This window comes from Buteo buteo, chromosome Z (assembly GCF_964188355.1).
Source record: "Buteo buteo chromosome Z, bButBut1.hap1.1, whole genome shotgun sequence".
Lineage (NCBI taxonomy): Eukaryota > Metazoa > Chordata > Aves > Accipitriformes > Accipitridae > Buteo > Buteo buteo.
Window position 1 is genome coordinate 44,746,847 of NC_134204.1, and position 16,018 is coordinate 44,762,864.

The 16,018-nt window shown below is 37.7% G+C and overlaps 1 protein-coding gene across 2 annotated transcripts in view; it reads right to left on the minus strand.

Annotated features, from left to right (window-relative positions):
- The window catches only part of FRMD3 (FERM domain containing 3), a 148,062-nt gene that overhangs the window by 23,665 nt on the left and 108,379 nt on the right, over positions 1-16,018 (minus strand). For both annotated transcript variants that reach the window (XM_075020326.1, XM_075020327.1), the window contains 4 exons: positions 6,882-6,969; positions 4,961-5,049; positions 2,589-2,652; positions 1,468-1,556 (listed from right to left, as the gene is read on the minus strand). In XM_075020326.1, coding sequence (XP_074876427.1) covers positions 1,468-1,556; positions 2,589-2,652; positions 4,961-5,049; positions 6,882-6,969 — 330 coding nt within the window. The remainder of the gene's footprint in view (positions 1-1,467; positions 1,557-2,588; positions 2,653-4,960; positions 5,050-6,881; positions 6,970-16,018) is intronic.

Below are 16,018 nucleotides of genomic sequence, written 5' to 3' on the forward strand. Positions count from 1 at the left end.
CTTTAAAATAGAGCAAGACGATGAGAAACAAATTAAATTAACCTTCCCCAAGTCAAGCCTGGTTTGCCTGTGACAGGAATTGGTAAGCAATCTTTCTGTCTTTAACCGAACCCATAACCTCTTTCATCTTATTTTCTCCCCTTGACCTGTGGAGGAGGGAGTGAGAAAGCTGCTAGGCAGGCATCTGGCACCTAGTCAAAGCCAAACCCACCACAACCATGTATTTGTGACCAAAACCTGAACAGTTAATATAACAACCATTTAACAATAAGAGCAGAGAGATGATATTCCTATAAGTCTCCCTCAGACATCTTCACTTCGAGCACTAATTTCTCTCATTTGGGTGGGAATTGTTTCCTATTCCCTCTAATTATTTCTAGAAATATAAAAAAAACCTGCTCAAACACCATGCACTATGTGTACTTCCAATGGAAAGCACTCCTGATAATCTTTTTATTAATTCAGTCTCAAACACAGTAGATGTTAACATAGAGAATTAACAGCTGTATTGTTCCAGCTCATATTTCCTGTTTCTTCACTGAATATATCAATTGAATAGATTATATTGATATGTTATTGTACCAGTGTTGAAATGAAACAAGGAATCTTCTCCAAAATAAAGCAGGTCATTAACATCCATGTTAGAAGACACATTCTTCCCACTTAGTTATTATTCACCCTTACAGCAGCCCCCTGGTGCTGTTATGCTCCAACAAAGAAACAATAATTTTTATGAAATATGCAAGATGCTGTAAGGAAAGACTAAGTAACAAGAATAAAAGCTATATGTCTAAAGGGAAGCATCAATAAACAGACCTAACAAAGTCAACAGAGGGCAAAAAGAACACAATAAGAGCTTCTTAATGAGGAATTATTTTCAAGTTCTCTTTTAGGGAATAGGGAGGAAGACACTCCTTTTTTATTGACAATTTAAAGGGTTTTTAAAAAAAATCAAATGAGATGGCTGGCAACTTACAAAATGTATCTAAGAACATTTTCTTTTTTTTTTTAAAATCATTTCAGAGAATTTTTTTTTTAATCAACTCTTAGTAAACCTTGGATTTCAAGTGGGAGAACATTACCTACCAGCAGAAGAGCCCAGAGAATCAAGTATAACAGATTGTTTCCTTCATTCTCAAGGTATTCAACAGCAGGGCTAAGATTAACAACTATGTTCCCAGACACAAGTGCAGTAACATGTCCATCCAACATCACACTACAGAGCAGCAAAACCAGTGTGCTGGAAGAAGTGTAATTATTCACTGCCAAAACCCTCCTGCCTCATTCAGATTTTAAACAATTTACAATACTGGCTTGAAATGAAATAATATTCCTCATTAGCTTGCGTATTTTCTGTTTGCATTTTGAATTCTGTTAATTAAATGGAACATTTCACGTTAAACAACCTTCTACTCACGTGCACACTTTTTTACTTTTAGTATAGATGATCACTTCAGGTTTACATACTTGTAAAAAGCCTGGTTCTCCACCCCACACTTCCAAAGATGCTTGCAGGCTGCTGGTGTAGAGGTATGGAATGACAGCACAGCCTTTTTCTAAGTGAAAGGAAAAGGAGGCAAATAAAAGTAATGAAAATGTAGAATTCTCAAAGACTGAAGTAGCTGTACCTGATGGCATCATCATGAACTGGATACACTGAAGACCAAGTTTTCCTGAGTAGCCTCGCTCTGTGGTTCACCCACAGAAGTACAACCGATACATAGCTGATATTTAAGCTGCCCAGGCAATTGTTTCAGAAATACAAGCGGATGCTTGGAGGTGACAGGGAAGAGCATATGTACAAGTGGCTTGTAGAATAAACCTGTACCAACTGTATTCACACCAAAATCAAAAGGTGGAAGTCTCTACATTCAATATTTCACCCTGCACAGTTGCTGCACTACTTACCATCCGCTTCTCCCTGTTCCCTATGTCCTGCCATCAAATCCTCCTTGCAACCACACAAACAGCCCAAGACACCTCTGGCATTATTTCCTTCCTTCATTTTCTATTTCTCACCTAGACTGCATCCAAAGCTGTAACGTTGGGCTATGTCACTCTGCCCTAGGGGCAGAACTGATTATAGCATCCTGTAGGCAAAAATCTCTACGATTTCAATGGCAAGAGCCTAAGGACAGGACTCCTGACTGCCTAGGAGAGACTCCAGCCTATTCAGCTGACCAACTTTTGAGGACATGATTGTAATTAGATGAAAATACCTCACATTGATCCAGGTATCAATGTTCACCTGAATTTTCAATCACATACGGATGTCACTCATGCTCTAGAGTGGGTAGGTACAGCTTTAGCGCTTTAAAATCTGTTAAAACTTGACTACACAGATGACCAAAACCATGAGCAATCAACACAGCACTGCATGAATGTTAAGTGAGAAATGTCTCAACCCTTTGCAAATCAGACATTCTTTTGACAACAGCAATATTCTTGTTCACTCATATTCTATATTGTAGTTACAATATGAAGTACAATTATTGATTGTTTAGAAGTTTGTTTAGTTAAAAAATGATGTTACAATTTAGTTTATTCTAAATCATATACAGAAGTTCTGTGAAAATATTCAACCTGACCTCTTTCTGAGCTCCAAACACATAAAAAGTCTTCCCTTCAAATTTCAGTTTATAGACATCACACCTAGAAAGAGAAAAGTCATTTAAGTATAGGAAAAATGGATAGATCTACAGGTATGTAGAACCCATTTCTACAGGTATGTAGAAACTTGTATGCAAGTTTCCTTGATTCCCAAAGTCAAGCAGGCTGTCAAATGACAAAGAGCCTCAACAGAAGTCTTACAACCTTTAGCATAAAAGCATTTAATATTCTAATGTTCTTTAGAGCAGAGAATATAAGCCCAGAGTATTTCTTTACAACCCTATGCACCTTCAAAGAATTAACTTTGGCTGCTGGAAAATGAAGAGGAAATTAAAAGTAGGCAGAAGCTGATGTTTACATTCTATTTATCACACAGTCTGTAATTCCTCTTCTATCTTAAAACCTTGGAACATCTAATGTAATTAAATTGAGGGGAAGAAAATACTCTTATCTCTATCCTTATTTACTTGTGGTTTCATATCACACATTTTAGTAACTAGCTACTTACAGACAGAACACAACAGGAAGAAAAAGAAAATGTTTGACAGCACTTATTACTGGGGCCTTGTGAGTTGCAAACCTATGTCAAAATTTAATTTAACCAAGGCTGAAAGCACAGTCTACAGATGGAATAGCAGTGCACCGTATAAAGGCAATGTGATGCCTCTGCTTAAATTGTAATGGAAATTTTGTCATTACCACAGCTAAAATGGTGACACCGTAGTTTTTCTAAACTTCTCTAAAGATTTTGGATATCAGATGGTTGAAATAGGAATGATTCTGGAGGCAAGGACAATGCTGGCCCTGCAACTTTAGAAAAAGAGTTTTGCTTTAACATTAAACAACAACAACAAAAAATCATTCCAGTTGAGAAAGGTTTTTCATTGAAAAGAAAATCTCAAATATTAATTTGGATTTTTACTGTGCAGTGCAAATTTCAGCTGATATCAGTTAAAACTACTAGCACTCACTTCTAGGTCTCAGAAATGAAAGGAGCAGTGCATGGCATTCAGATAAATTCAGATAAACCAGATCGAACTTCCAATGGCCAGTGTAACACTGAGACAGCTTAATGGCTTTTCCTCCATCACTATTGCATTTTGTACCTAGTTTACATGCCAATGGAATAAATGAATACACAGAGATCTCCGAAGGGACACATTATCCTTAACTGACATGAAAAACTAAGCGCTGAGAAACTAATTTCCCACCGTATGGTGGATACATCCTTGGCAAGTGTTATTCTCTCCTCCCTGCACTGTAGACTGACGTTGCAGTCACATTGTCCTTATGTCACAAGCACAAACCACTGAAGCACTGTGACAAGGGCTACCCAAAATTAACCCTAGGGAAACTACAATACAAATCCAGGATCACAAATGGATGGCATTTGACAGACATGTCCGCAGAGCTCCACAGGGAACTGAATTGTATAGACAGGACTACACTGACTTTGCACCTCTGAGGATTTCAGGTTAGTCAACTATCAAGGGGAGTTCTATGGACATGCAGCAAAAAGTCCAGCTCTACACAAAAAACTACCTCCCCATTTCTTCACCTCCCACCCATCTTGTTCCCACAAGACAGGCTGGGAGCGCTGAGGTGGAGCAGCCACATCTAAGTAACTGCTGTGGGCATCTGTTAAGCAGCAGGGCTAAAACGAGATTTATTGACATCTGAGCATGACTGTGCTCACTCTGCAGCACACCGCTGAGGGCATGCCCAGCTACTGTTACAGTACCGGCAGCATCTCAGTTTTAGCGCTCCCTCAAACATGGCTGTGGCTGCCCAATTAAGTCAAATGTTTTGCAGAAGCAGAAAAGGAAAGCCAGACAAAGCAAGGACAATTGCATAAGTGTCCACTTCTTTAAAAAAAGAGGCTAAAAAATAAAAATTCAAAGGCATTCTCACCTCCTCCTCCGCTTACTAAATAAGTTCTTTCATAGTTTTCAAACTGAGGCTATTAAATGAGGAAATAGCAACATTTCCAAGAGTCAAATAAAGATGCAGGTGGACTCTTGTAAACTCTACCAGACGTCTCTGCCAACAAGCCTCACTGGTGATTTACAGCACAGTTGAAAAATCAACTTACTCAGTTTTAGCATTTTTGCATTATGTTGACTAATGCACCCAGCAGAATAATTTTCACTGGAGGAAGAATGAGACCAAATCATTATTATTATACTTCTCATCTAAGATCCTTTGAAACAGAAACATAATGGGGCAAGAGAAGGAATATTCACTTGGTTCACCTTAAAGACAACAAATGCAGGTGAAGATAGTAGGAAGAAGGGAAGACACAGGAGAAAAGACTCTTGTATATTAATCTACTCTTACTTCACATGCTTACCATTTTAACAAATGAATTCTTTTATTCCCCTGGAAAACTACAAATCCTGCAGCTGTGAATCCTAAAAATGTAGTCGTCCCTGTTGAGTCCTTGAAAGAGAAAAAAGAAACATAATTTTCCCCTCATCCAGTGAGGTATTTCTTACTGATAGCATAAATTGTTACCCCACTATAGATTACCGCCATTTTGTTTTCCGTTTCAAAATAAATTTTGCCTTCAAATTGTACACTTCTAAAGAACAAAGACTGCTCTTGGCAATACAGGCCTCATTTATTTCTAGGCATTTAAATGAGTAAGAGCATCTTATGCTTTGTTTCCATCTACCTGTAGCTGATGACAGCAGCGAATCCTTAGGTATACTCACTAATTTTGTTAAAAACATACTTCTGTGCATGTGCTATTCTTAACGTGCTGACTAACTACAAACCAGGGATTCATATCTGCTTCAATACTGATATTTTTTTAGATTTCATAATACGTTGCTCCCCTGTGAGATGTTGTGTTGGAAGTACTGCTGACAGACAGCATTTACTACAATAAGCAAGTACTCTTGAGTACAAACCAGAACATACAGTGATACTTGCCTTTCAAATAGGAAAGACCATTTTTTAAATTTTTAATTCCACAATAAAAGTTCTGGCTTATAGTTTTTGAGCAATGATTCAAGTGAATCTTGTATTAACTAGATTTCCTGTCCATCCCAAGTTCCAGACCCTCACCTTGCTAAAGTTAGTCAACTTTATTGTGTCTTATGTTCCACAAATAAAATAAGGGGGAACAGAAACAGCAATGCCTCTGGAGTAGCAGCCACAGCACTGGAAGGAGCACGTCCTAAGGAGCCAGGGAAGCACCTTACTTTGCAGTTCACTTCCAGAAGACTGAAAAATTTTCCTTAGGCATGGGCCATGAACGCCTGCATGCCCCCACACTACAAGCCCTGCCACACAGGTAAAGAGGAAATTCTGAGCCAGATTTGCCTTTGTCCTAAGTGCCAACATAAGTCTGTCTCTCAGATGCCCTATGAAAATCTGCAGTATGGTTTTGAACTAAAGTTCACTAAGTCACTGACCTCACTGGCCTCTGAACCAGACCCTGTATTTCACACAGGAGCACCATTCCTAACAAAGTACATATGAAATCTGATGCAGCTTCATGTCAGATGTGACTGTTTAAGGGCGTTCACCACCAGAACAGCTAACTGGACAGCACTGCTGTTCCACCAAATGAGATGGTATACAAGCCAAAGTAAAAGCAGTAGTTAAAACATGAAGAAAGTAACACTAAAAACAAACACTGCAGATTATGCAGATAAAAACAAGTAATTAAAAATGCAGGTGTAAGGGATAACCAGAACTGGTAACTAAAATCACCTTCTCATAAAGAACCACAAAATAGCAAAGTGGAGGAATATGCAAATATGCAAATGCATACCCAGTTCTCCCCTCTGTACATTTGGTTTGCTGTTCTTCCTAAGATTTGCATATTTTGATGGTGTTTGAAAAACTAATCTGCCAAGGACTAACAGTTGTTCCATCTTCTGGACAGAGTAACACTGAATCCTGAAAATCTTGGCAAACGCAAAGTATTTCACACCTGGAATATTTAGAGAAACCTTTGCATTAAATGCAAAGAAATTATGATGTATAAGCAAAGCTTTTGTCGTGAGACTCTACCACATTTCTTCTACGATGTTCTGCTTCCTCTGGAGAGACCTTTCCTTTGACTAATGTAGAAATGCCAACCAGTCAATGTTCTTCCAAGGCTTAAACATAATATGTAGTTCCAGGGCAAGTTCTTTTATAAATTACTCCCTATTTGTGCCTGGATAAAAAACAGGGCTAAATCAACTCAATTAATGGCTTTTTACTAAATGTTAGTAAAAAGAACATTTTATTAGATGTTAGTAAAGAAAAACTGTTACCTTGCAAGGATGAGGATCAACACCATAAGTTTCCAAAGAATATGCTTTCAGGAGCAAGTTGAATTCAGAAACAGCTGGGCTCTGACCTCTGAAATTACAAAAGAAACAGCAGTTTGACACCAAAAAGAAAATAGGAGAAAAAAACTTTTTGACTGGAGCGTTTAAATGCCTAAGGAAAGAAAAGTTCTTACTGAAATACAAACTATTTCAACCATGTTCTGTTTATAATGTAAAGATAGAAAACTTTTCACATGTTTTCTCCTGCTGAATTGCACAGTGCCTGATGTTTTCAGGTAAATTCTGATGTTTTTTTCTCAATCCTGAGATAATAACATGTTATGCCGTTAAACAGCTATCCATTATCCTGCAAGTATTTGTTGTCTTTTGTTATACATGCATATCAGCCTGAACATGAAATAAACCTCAGCATCTTTTTCCACAAACTCTTGCTCCCCAACTCATTTAAAAGGATTGTGCAGATTAACAAACATTCCTTCCAGCACAGGGTATAAACTTAGCAATCATATTACACTGTCCACTCAGATGCTTGCCTAATTATAGCAGTGCCTGCTACCATCATGATAGTTCATAATCTGCCAGCTTTTCCATTATATGCCCCTATTTTTAGGGTGTCTATAATCAACCATGAATATACACTAAAGCCTGAAACATGGCATGCAAGACTTGAGTTCTAGAGTAAGTTTTATTATTTGATTTTTGCTCTGCTCACTCCTGACATTACAATAAGCTCTAACACAGATTTACAGTGCCTGTTTGTCAGTGAACTGTTCCTAGTATTATTTTATTTATGTATTTGCATGACTAGAGTACAGGATTCTGATAGATAATATGGGTTTGTGACAATGAACCGTGCTTAGGACCTTTAGAAAGCCAGCTCTCATAAATGCTTCTTATGCAAATATCAAAAAAATGAGCCTTAGACAAATCTTCAAGGAACACAGCAATACTTTATTTTACCCCTGCATTTTGGGGTCCAGTCTCACACTGTGACCAATGGCACTCGGGAATTGGCATTTAAAAACTGCTCTGTACAGTGGTGTGGAATAATTTCCCTGTAAGTCTGTTTTCCCCCAGTAGCTAGAAACCAACAAGCATTGAAATAAAAGATTCAGTATCCAGCCCAAAGTTCTGTTTAACAATTCAGACAATGCGAGCATGCTTGTGGATGTCAAATCCTGTTTTGAACCTAGCAAGCTCATGCCCTGTGAAAATGTAAGTGTCAATAACCTTCTCTGTTACAGTTTTAATTTGTGCCTGCTTATTGTCTCCCAGTCAATCCCATGATACTTCTTCAGCTTCTTCCATATGTCTTTTGGTCCTCTTTGATACTACACTCCTTGCACTTCATTTCAGACCACATTTTTGTTGAAGTTTAGCCTTTAAAGAAAAAAAACCATGTGAGATTAGAGAAGTGCCCTTCTTTCTCCTTCCTTTTTTGGTCTCTTTCTCACCATCTTCCAATGGAGAAGAACATGTACGAAGTGGAACACCAAAAATTACAAATTTGCATTTACACAGCTAAATATTTAAGGGGAAGACAGCATGAAAGCAGCAAACAAAACAAAACTGCTTATTTTGCCCAATCAACTTTCTGATGGCTCTGCTAAACCATTTTTCTCCCTTTTCAATATTAATAAATCACAACTTTAAGTGTAATCACAACTGTAAGACTGAAAAATGAGCCTTAAAAAGGCAACAAGTTTGTTTTGTGCACTAACCAACTGCACAGGACAGAAGTAATTAACTAACTTGACCTAAATTACTTAGAACACTTATGTTGCATAGTGAAAACAGCCAAACACATAGATGGTTTGAGTGCTTATTGGAAATTGGGCCTTACAGAAAAATAAGATTATATAATGCATCTTTTCCCCACCTCCCTTTGCTAGTACAAAAGAAAGTAGTCAGTCGTATGGATTGAAAGGACCAAAAAGTGACAAATACTTTGGAGTGATGTGAATTGGGGGTTTTGGCATTTCCAAAAGGGAAAAAAATATTAAATTGCAATTATTATTGAAAAGACACATTAAAAAAGAATTAGCATGCTCTCCTCACCTATAGCCTCTGAAACTACACTGTCTTTGTGCACATCAAGTAGAACAAGCTGTGGCACTTGGGGAAAAAAGCAAAAGACATGGACAGGTTTGATCTTACCGGATTACAGGCTAATCAAATGGCTACTGTGCAAAGCCTTACAAGAACATCACAAAGCAGAAGAGTCAAGGGCAATAACAAATGAAAAAATCCTCATCTATCCCTTATCAAGGGATTAATATTCAAGCCTTGATAATACACTTTTCATCTGTAACTTTGCAATTAAATTTTCATTACTAAATAAAAATGTAACTATAGTAAATCGTATCAGTAAAGTGAACATTTTTTATCAGTCACTGATTTAATATCAGATATGCCTTTGACTGTCTTTGTTTAAAAGCCTTTAAGCTTTCTACATGCAACAAACAGCCTTATGCAAAAACATATAGAGTTTCCTCACTTATGCAAGTGTTTCAACTAACGCCTCTTACGGTGGAAAAACAAGGAATATTTGGACAACGCATATTTGCTGTTTTGTAACTCAGTTCTCTCAGTAATGTCAGGTCTCTCTCTCAGTGCATTCACTCCTTTTGACCTTATATGACTTCCCAAATTTTTCAGAATGTATTCAGCATTAAATGGAAGATGTATTCTCTTTCTATATGCTGCAGCCACTATAGCACCCAGCTGCAGTGTGCCAAAGGTTTTGAACAGGACCAGTAAAAGAAAACATTACACAGAAAAGTTTCTGTACACCACACAAATGATAAAATGTGGATAACTTGTGAAATTAGAACTCCACAGTTATTAGCTATGAATTAATGATTCAAACTAGGATTCAATCAATCTAAAAGTTCCTAATAAAATTTTAATGAAACAAAGACTTTAATAGGAGACTGAGAAGTCTACATTACTCTCTGATTTTTCCTTTAGGCTCACAAAAAGTACACACTAGAGGATGTACAAGCTCTGTTTATTCCCCACAGGGCCCTCAACTCTGAAGCACTTCAAAGGCCAGGAAGCTCAGCAGGGAATACCTCCAGGGTGTGCCACAGCAATGATCTACTTGTTTTGCTGGCTGCCCACACCAATTCACTCTAGAATTTTCTCCCCTTCATACCTTTCCTTTGAGGTATGTATCTGTTGTTACATACTGAAGTAGGGAAACTTAGTGAAAGTCAAAGATGAGATAGCACAGGATTGAGTATTAATTCCTTTCAGCAAACAGAGAAGACTATATAGCAATAACAGCAAAGAAAAAACATTTTCAGTGCTATTCTTGGTTTCTTGCTTCCTGAGTAACCTTAGTGAAGTCACTTCATCTGTCCTCTCTGATTCCCTTACTGACTTAAAAAGTGCTGTGAGATACTACTATTAACATACTACTAATAATAATAAAACACATTATTATTGTCCATCTTTTTGCCTCATCTCTATGTCAAAAAAAGTTACTGTACTTGAGCATGCCCCATGTACAATTAATTTCTGGGTATTTATGGTCTGTAGGGTATTTCAATGCAATTAATTCAAAGAATAATAAGTATGTACATAATGATCTGGCCTCTAGAAGCATTATGTATTCACCTCCATGCAAACCAGGGAAAAGTATCAGCCATAAAGCTTTAAATAACATAGGCTCAGTCTCCATCAAACACCCTTTGCCCTGCCCTGCAACTGTGGACATATCTCACTGCAGTCTCAGAAGAGACCACAGTAACTATTTCAAGAAGGATCTCCATCTATGAAGTATTCTTGTTATATTCCTGATCTTGTACGGGACATCCCTCAGCAGAACAAGGTTACTTGGGTTTCCTTTTAACCTAAGAAAAAGCCAGAATTCTGCATAAAGAATCAACACATTTAGCTACACCATATACTGATCACAGAACTGCTTACACATGGCTGAGGTTTTGTTGTTGTTTCTTTAAATCTTTTTACAGGTGGTTGAGACTCCAATTGCTATACAATTATAGTATTAAAGGTCTTCAGTAGTTTTTACTTTTCCTTTAAGCTCAGGAGATTCTGGCAGACGGTGGGGATGTTTTTAAATTGTCTGCTAGTACTTTTAGTCACAATGAAGGTACTACGGAGGACTATGTGGTATTGAAACACAAATCTGCTATAATTATCAGTGTTTTAGTTGTACTGGGGACAACAGCACAACAGTGGTAATAATTCTAAAGAAAAGCACTAAATTAAGACACTGGTAAATGAAATTGTGTTGTAGGCTGTGGCCTAGTTTGTCAGAATAGCGAGACCAGGCTTTGCACATTGCCCAGGCAGCAGAGCTGCTCCCCTGAGAACTGCCTGGGCCACCAGCATTCAGGAGAGAAAAGCCTTTAGATGGGTCTGCCTATGAAAAGAGACCTTAACATCTGGCAAGTAGCTGAATTGCTGAAATGTTGCTGGAACATATAAAACTTAGAAAACTGCAGAATACTCAAATATCAATTTTAACCTGTACTGCAAAATTGTTTTTTCTCTCAGACAGATAGAATCCTAGGATCAGAAAAACCAGAATAATCACTTTAAAACAATAATCGAACTCTTTTACAAGTCTATTAAGTGCTTATGTGTTTAATTTTACACCGTGCACATGGTAATGACATGTGTCACTTACATAACTCCTTCTACCAGAACATTTCAAATTACTTGTGTGCCTTTGGAGATCAGACTGAGGTGGTATCTCTGAAGTCTGTGCTTAGGTATCTGTATTTCAACTTCACTTCATAAACTGATGCAGTGATGCAGACAGCTTTAAGCTTATTCAACAGACAGAATACATTTACAGAGCAGATGCAGTTTTAATTTACCATTAATTTAAAATCTACTCCCATGATACAGAGACATCTACTGAGCTCTCTGTTTTTAATATCACAGTAGATTCATTTTTCTGGTCCACACACATCTAGCCTATAAAGCTTTCTCCCAGATAAAGACAAGGTGGGGAGGGAGGAGAGGGGCAGAGGAAATACGTCCCTTCAGCTGATGAAGAAATGACTTCTAGAAATTCACATAGACATCTGAATTCACCAGTATGCTAAATACGCAGAACCTGAATCCAAACCTCACTATGAGACAGGCAACAACAAGCTTGGTAAAGAAACCAAACACATTTGTGGATCATGATTATGAACACTCTTCCCGGGGAGGGGCAGGGGGGAAGCACGTGCACATACACACACACAAAAAATAAAACTTTCCTAAAGCTAAAAAATTATCAATATTACAACAAAACCAGCTACCTTTCTCAATTCAAGTAGATTATCCTTTCTATTGAATACTTCTTGGAATTCCCATTAAAAGAAAAATCACATATATTGATATATCTTTTCAGGTTTTCATTGTATCAGATAGACCTTTGGGAAAAGAAGAGGGGAAAGATGCCTGTTTTATCTCTGAAGTTCCTTTCTCTAGATTGCTGCTACAACTGCATCTTCCATTAACAATAATCTTCCATTAAAATCATGCTCAGTTAAAGCTGCTCCTTACCCTAAAGCTTCTGGGAATACTGTCTGTGCCATGCAAACACCAATCCAACAAAACAGCATCTCACTCCTACCATATTCAACTAAGTGCATCCAGAATTACAAATATGGTTCCTTAATTTTAAATGGTTTTGAGCACAGTTCTGTGAGAAAAAAGTGGTTCAGAAGAAAAAGCAACACACACATCATTTTTCAGGGAAATAAGTAGGTGACCAGGAGAACCTGTTATTTCAAACTTATAATAAATATACATTCCAGCCTTCTCTCTAATTCAGTCAAATTAAAACTGATAGGAATTATGGAGTGAAAGAATACACCAGGAAAATATAGCAGAACAGAAACAAACAAATTATTCATCTATTACAGCAAACACAATGGCATTCTAATACCAGATTGCTAAATTAGAAAGAATTACCTAATTTTGAAGTTGCAGTGACATGTGCCAACATATAGCCTGATGGATAAATCTAAATGCCTACATTGGGAAACTCTAAATAAGCAAGCATGGGCTGTCAAGGCTGAGGTGAAGAGGACATTCAGTGCAGCCCAGGGTTGCCACGTAGGTGGGACCCTGAGCAGCTGTTGCCACTATCTGCCTGTGCACTCCCGCTACACATCATTGTCCGCCGCAGCTCTCCAAAGTTCTTGATATACTTTGTATAGCTGAGAACTACAAAGACTTTGGCTCCTTAGGCCTGGAAGTCAGCTACCCCTGCTGTAGCCCAAGTCCTGCTCTTTTCCAAACTACCCCCTCCCCTCCATGTAAACCTCAACAGATCCTCATTCACTAGCAAAGTGGCTTCTGTCTCCTGTAACATGACTTGCAAGTTTTGAAGCATACCATATGTCCTTCCAATAGCATTCCCTTTGTGTATACAAGGCCGTTAGGTACTGATGTGATTAGTGTAGTACGAGAAGCTAAATATAAAGTGTAGATGAGTGTGCTGCCAACATTAAATGCATAAAGCAGGTAATATGTAGTTTTAATTGCAAGAAGCTTTTAAATGAAATACATGATCCACATTATTCTGGACTTGCTAAATGGGAATTTAGTTTTAGCACTTTTTAATATATTCAACAGCATGCAAGAAGTTGCTTTAATCTTGGATCAAACGATATTAACACCCACAAAGAGAAGCATTTTCTAGCAACTCTTGCCAAGTCTTCTAGGACAGCCTCCCAGAATATATTCTGATAGTAACATTTGTAGTTATGCTTGTCAGTGGCTCCACTGACAGCTCCATCTCCGCACGAGCTGGAAAGCCAGATCCTTAGAGACTGGAAAATCCTGTACTCCTGCTGGCACCAGAGTCTGAGCACCCATGGTAACTGATGGTACAGTGAAGGGAATGCAGTAAGAGTTAGAGCAGTGGAGGAAAGTTAAAAGTGCTTAAATCCCCACCAAGTAGTTACAGGGTAGACAATGCAGCAAAGGATAAAATTGTTATATGCCTTTCAAATCAAATTCAAACAACACTTCTCATTTAGCTTGGATCAAAGACAAGCATTAATTTGCTACTCTAGTTTTCAGGAAAATACTACCCTTTAGCTTAAAAGTCTAAATTGCTTTTGAGATTGTTAATAGCAGAACAAGGCAGTGATTTCACACGCTCAGAGGAAACTTTTTCTCCTCCCAAAAGATGTCCTTCTACATATGACTTTTGCAAAAGCTGGATTATTTGATACACACAATGGAGATGACAGCCAATTCAGTAGCACTCAACCATCTTGAGCCTGTATCCACGCTGGCCATCTCAAGCAACAATAAATAACTTGCATTTACCTATATAGGGTCAGCCTGGGAAACAGGCATTTGAACAGGTCGTGTAACTCTACAATTTACTGCACAAAGTTAATGCTTGCATTTGGCTTTCAGATAAATTAATGGCTTTTTACATAACACTTTCATATAAATTACATGGCATAATATTTCATATCAGAAATAAGTAAAAATTTTTCATTACTTTTCAGGTGGGATAGAAAAAAGTAATCTTTATTATTAACCACTGAGTCCTTTCAAAAAAGAAAAAAGGGGAAAAAAATGATTCCTACAAATACAAATTCCCTTGATAGGGATTTATGTAGATCTTCTGTTTGGAAATCTCTGTATTTTCAGGTTTCTGGCCTCAGGGAGCTCTGGCTGACAGGTGTCTTTCAATAGCCAGAGAATTTTATTAAAGTAACAAATGTTCTGTTAAAGGACATAAGATTTGATATAAATTCATAAGAAGGAAGGAATGTGACTGCACTAAAAACATCTGATGTTTTATTTGGTCATCTGAAGCAAACCCCACAGTTGTAACAGCACAGAAGTCAATTTGGAAGTAGTACTGACACTGGTGCATACATACGTACAAAGTCCCTTCTTTTGTAAGAGAAGCCCACAAAATCCAACAGCAACAGCTAGAAGCAAAACTAGGCCAGCTACTAATGCAGGTTGCCCAAACAAACAAACAGTGCTAATTCTGCCATGGAAAAATTACAACTGAGAACATCTGAAAGGAGCAAACTCCTAATGTGTTAAAAAAAAAAAATAACAAAACAAAACCTCAAATCCCAAAGAGATTATTAAGATCACCTGAGTGATCTTTCCCATAAAAGCCCAGTAATCCTAGTAGTCCCTGCTGTTATGCTTGAAGAATTAACCTTTCACTCAGCTTTCCTCTCCTCTACTTAGAAGATGACATGACTCTGTGTAACCTCATTTAACGGGTCAGTTTTCATTTGGTTTTCCCCAAATCTATACAGAATTCTTCACTATATTTTTGTTAAGCTGTGGGCTTTTGGTCACCAGAAATAAAAATGAACTATGGCTTTATACGCTGAACACAGTACAGTGTATTAAACATCTTTAATACTGCCAAAATAGGTGAGAACTGAACGTGTGGTTCCATGTACTTTTGTGGAAGCCAAGCAAAAGAAAGTAAGTTATTTTTAACTTGCATCATTTCACTGATGTGTTTTACAGTGCAATGTTACAAACACTTGCACACATCTAACTAAAAGGGAAAAGAGACATGCAACTGAACAACCCAGGGACGGACCTTAGCATTCACTTCACTTGGAGAAGAAGGTATACCAGAACACACTCACAGAATATGTAGATTTTCATTGCCCAAATCTTTTCCAATCCATTAAGAGTGGCAGGGAAACAGAAATGCAAGTAGCTATTACTTCAGTAGCTATGCTTTGTTGTAACCATACCCAAAACCATAACATTCAAATCAATTTTGAATTCTTTTAAGAACAAGTCTCTAAGTCTCGTCAGTTCCTAGTGCATCCTCACATATTCTAAGTTTTTAGAGTCGTAAGAGCATTATCCCTTCGCTTCCCAGCAGCATACCACGTGTCAAAAGAGGGCTTACTTGGAATGACAGGAAAATGAGAATATGTATTGTGATGAAATCAAGGCACGTGTTTGCCCCACCACTGGTAAGGTTCAATGAAATTATTCCTGTACCTGTCCCTTTCTCAATGAGGGAAAAATCATTAATTAAAATTCACAAGATAATTAATCACAGCTCAGTAAAGCTGGCATGCATTTCTGTCTGTCACGTTTATATTTTTGCAATTAGGTGAAGTGGAAAGTCACAT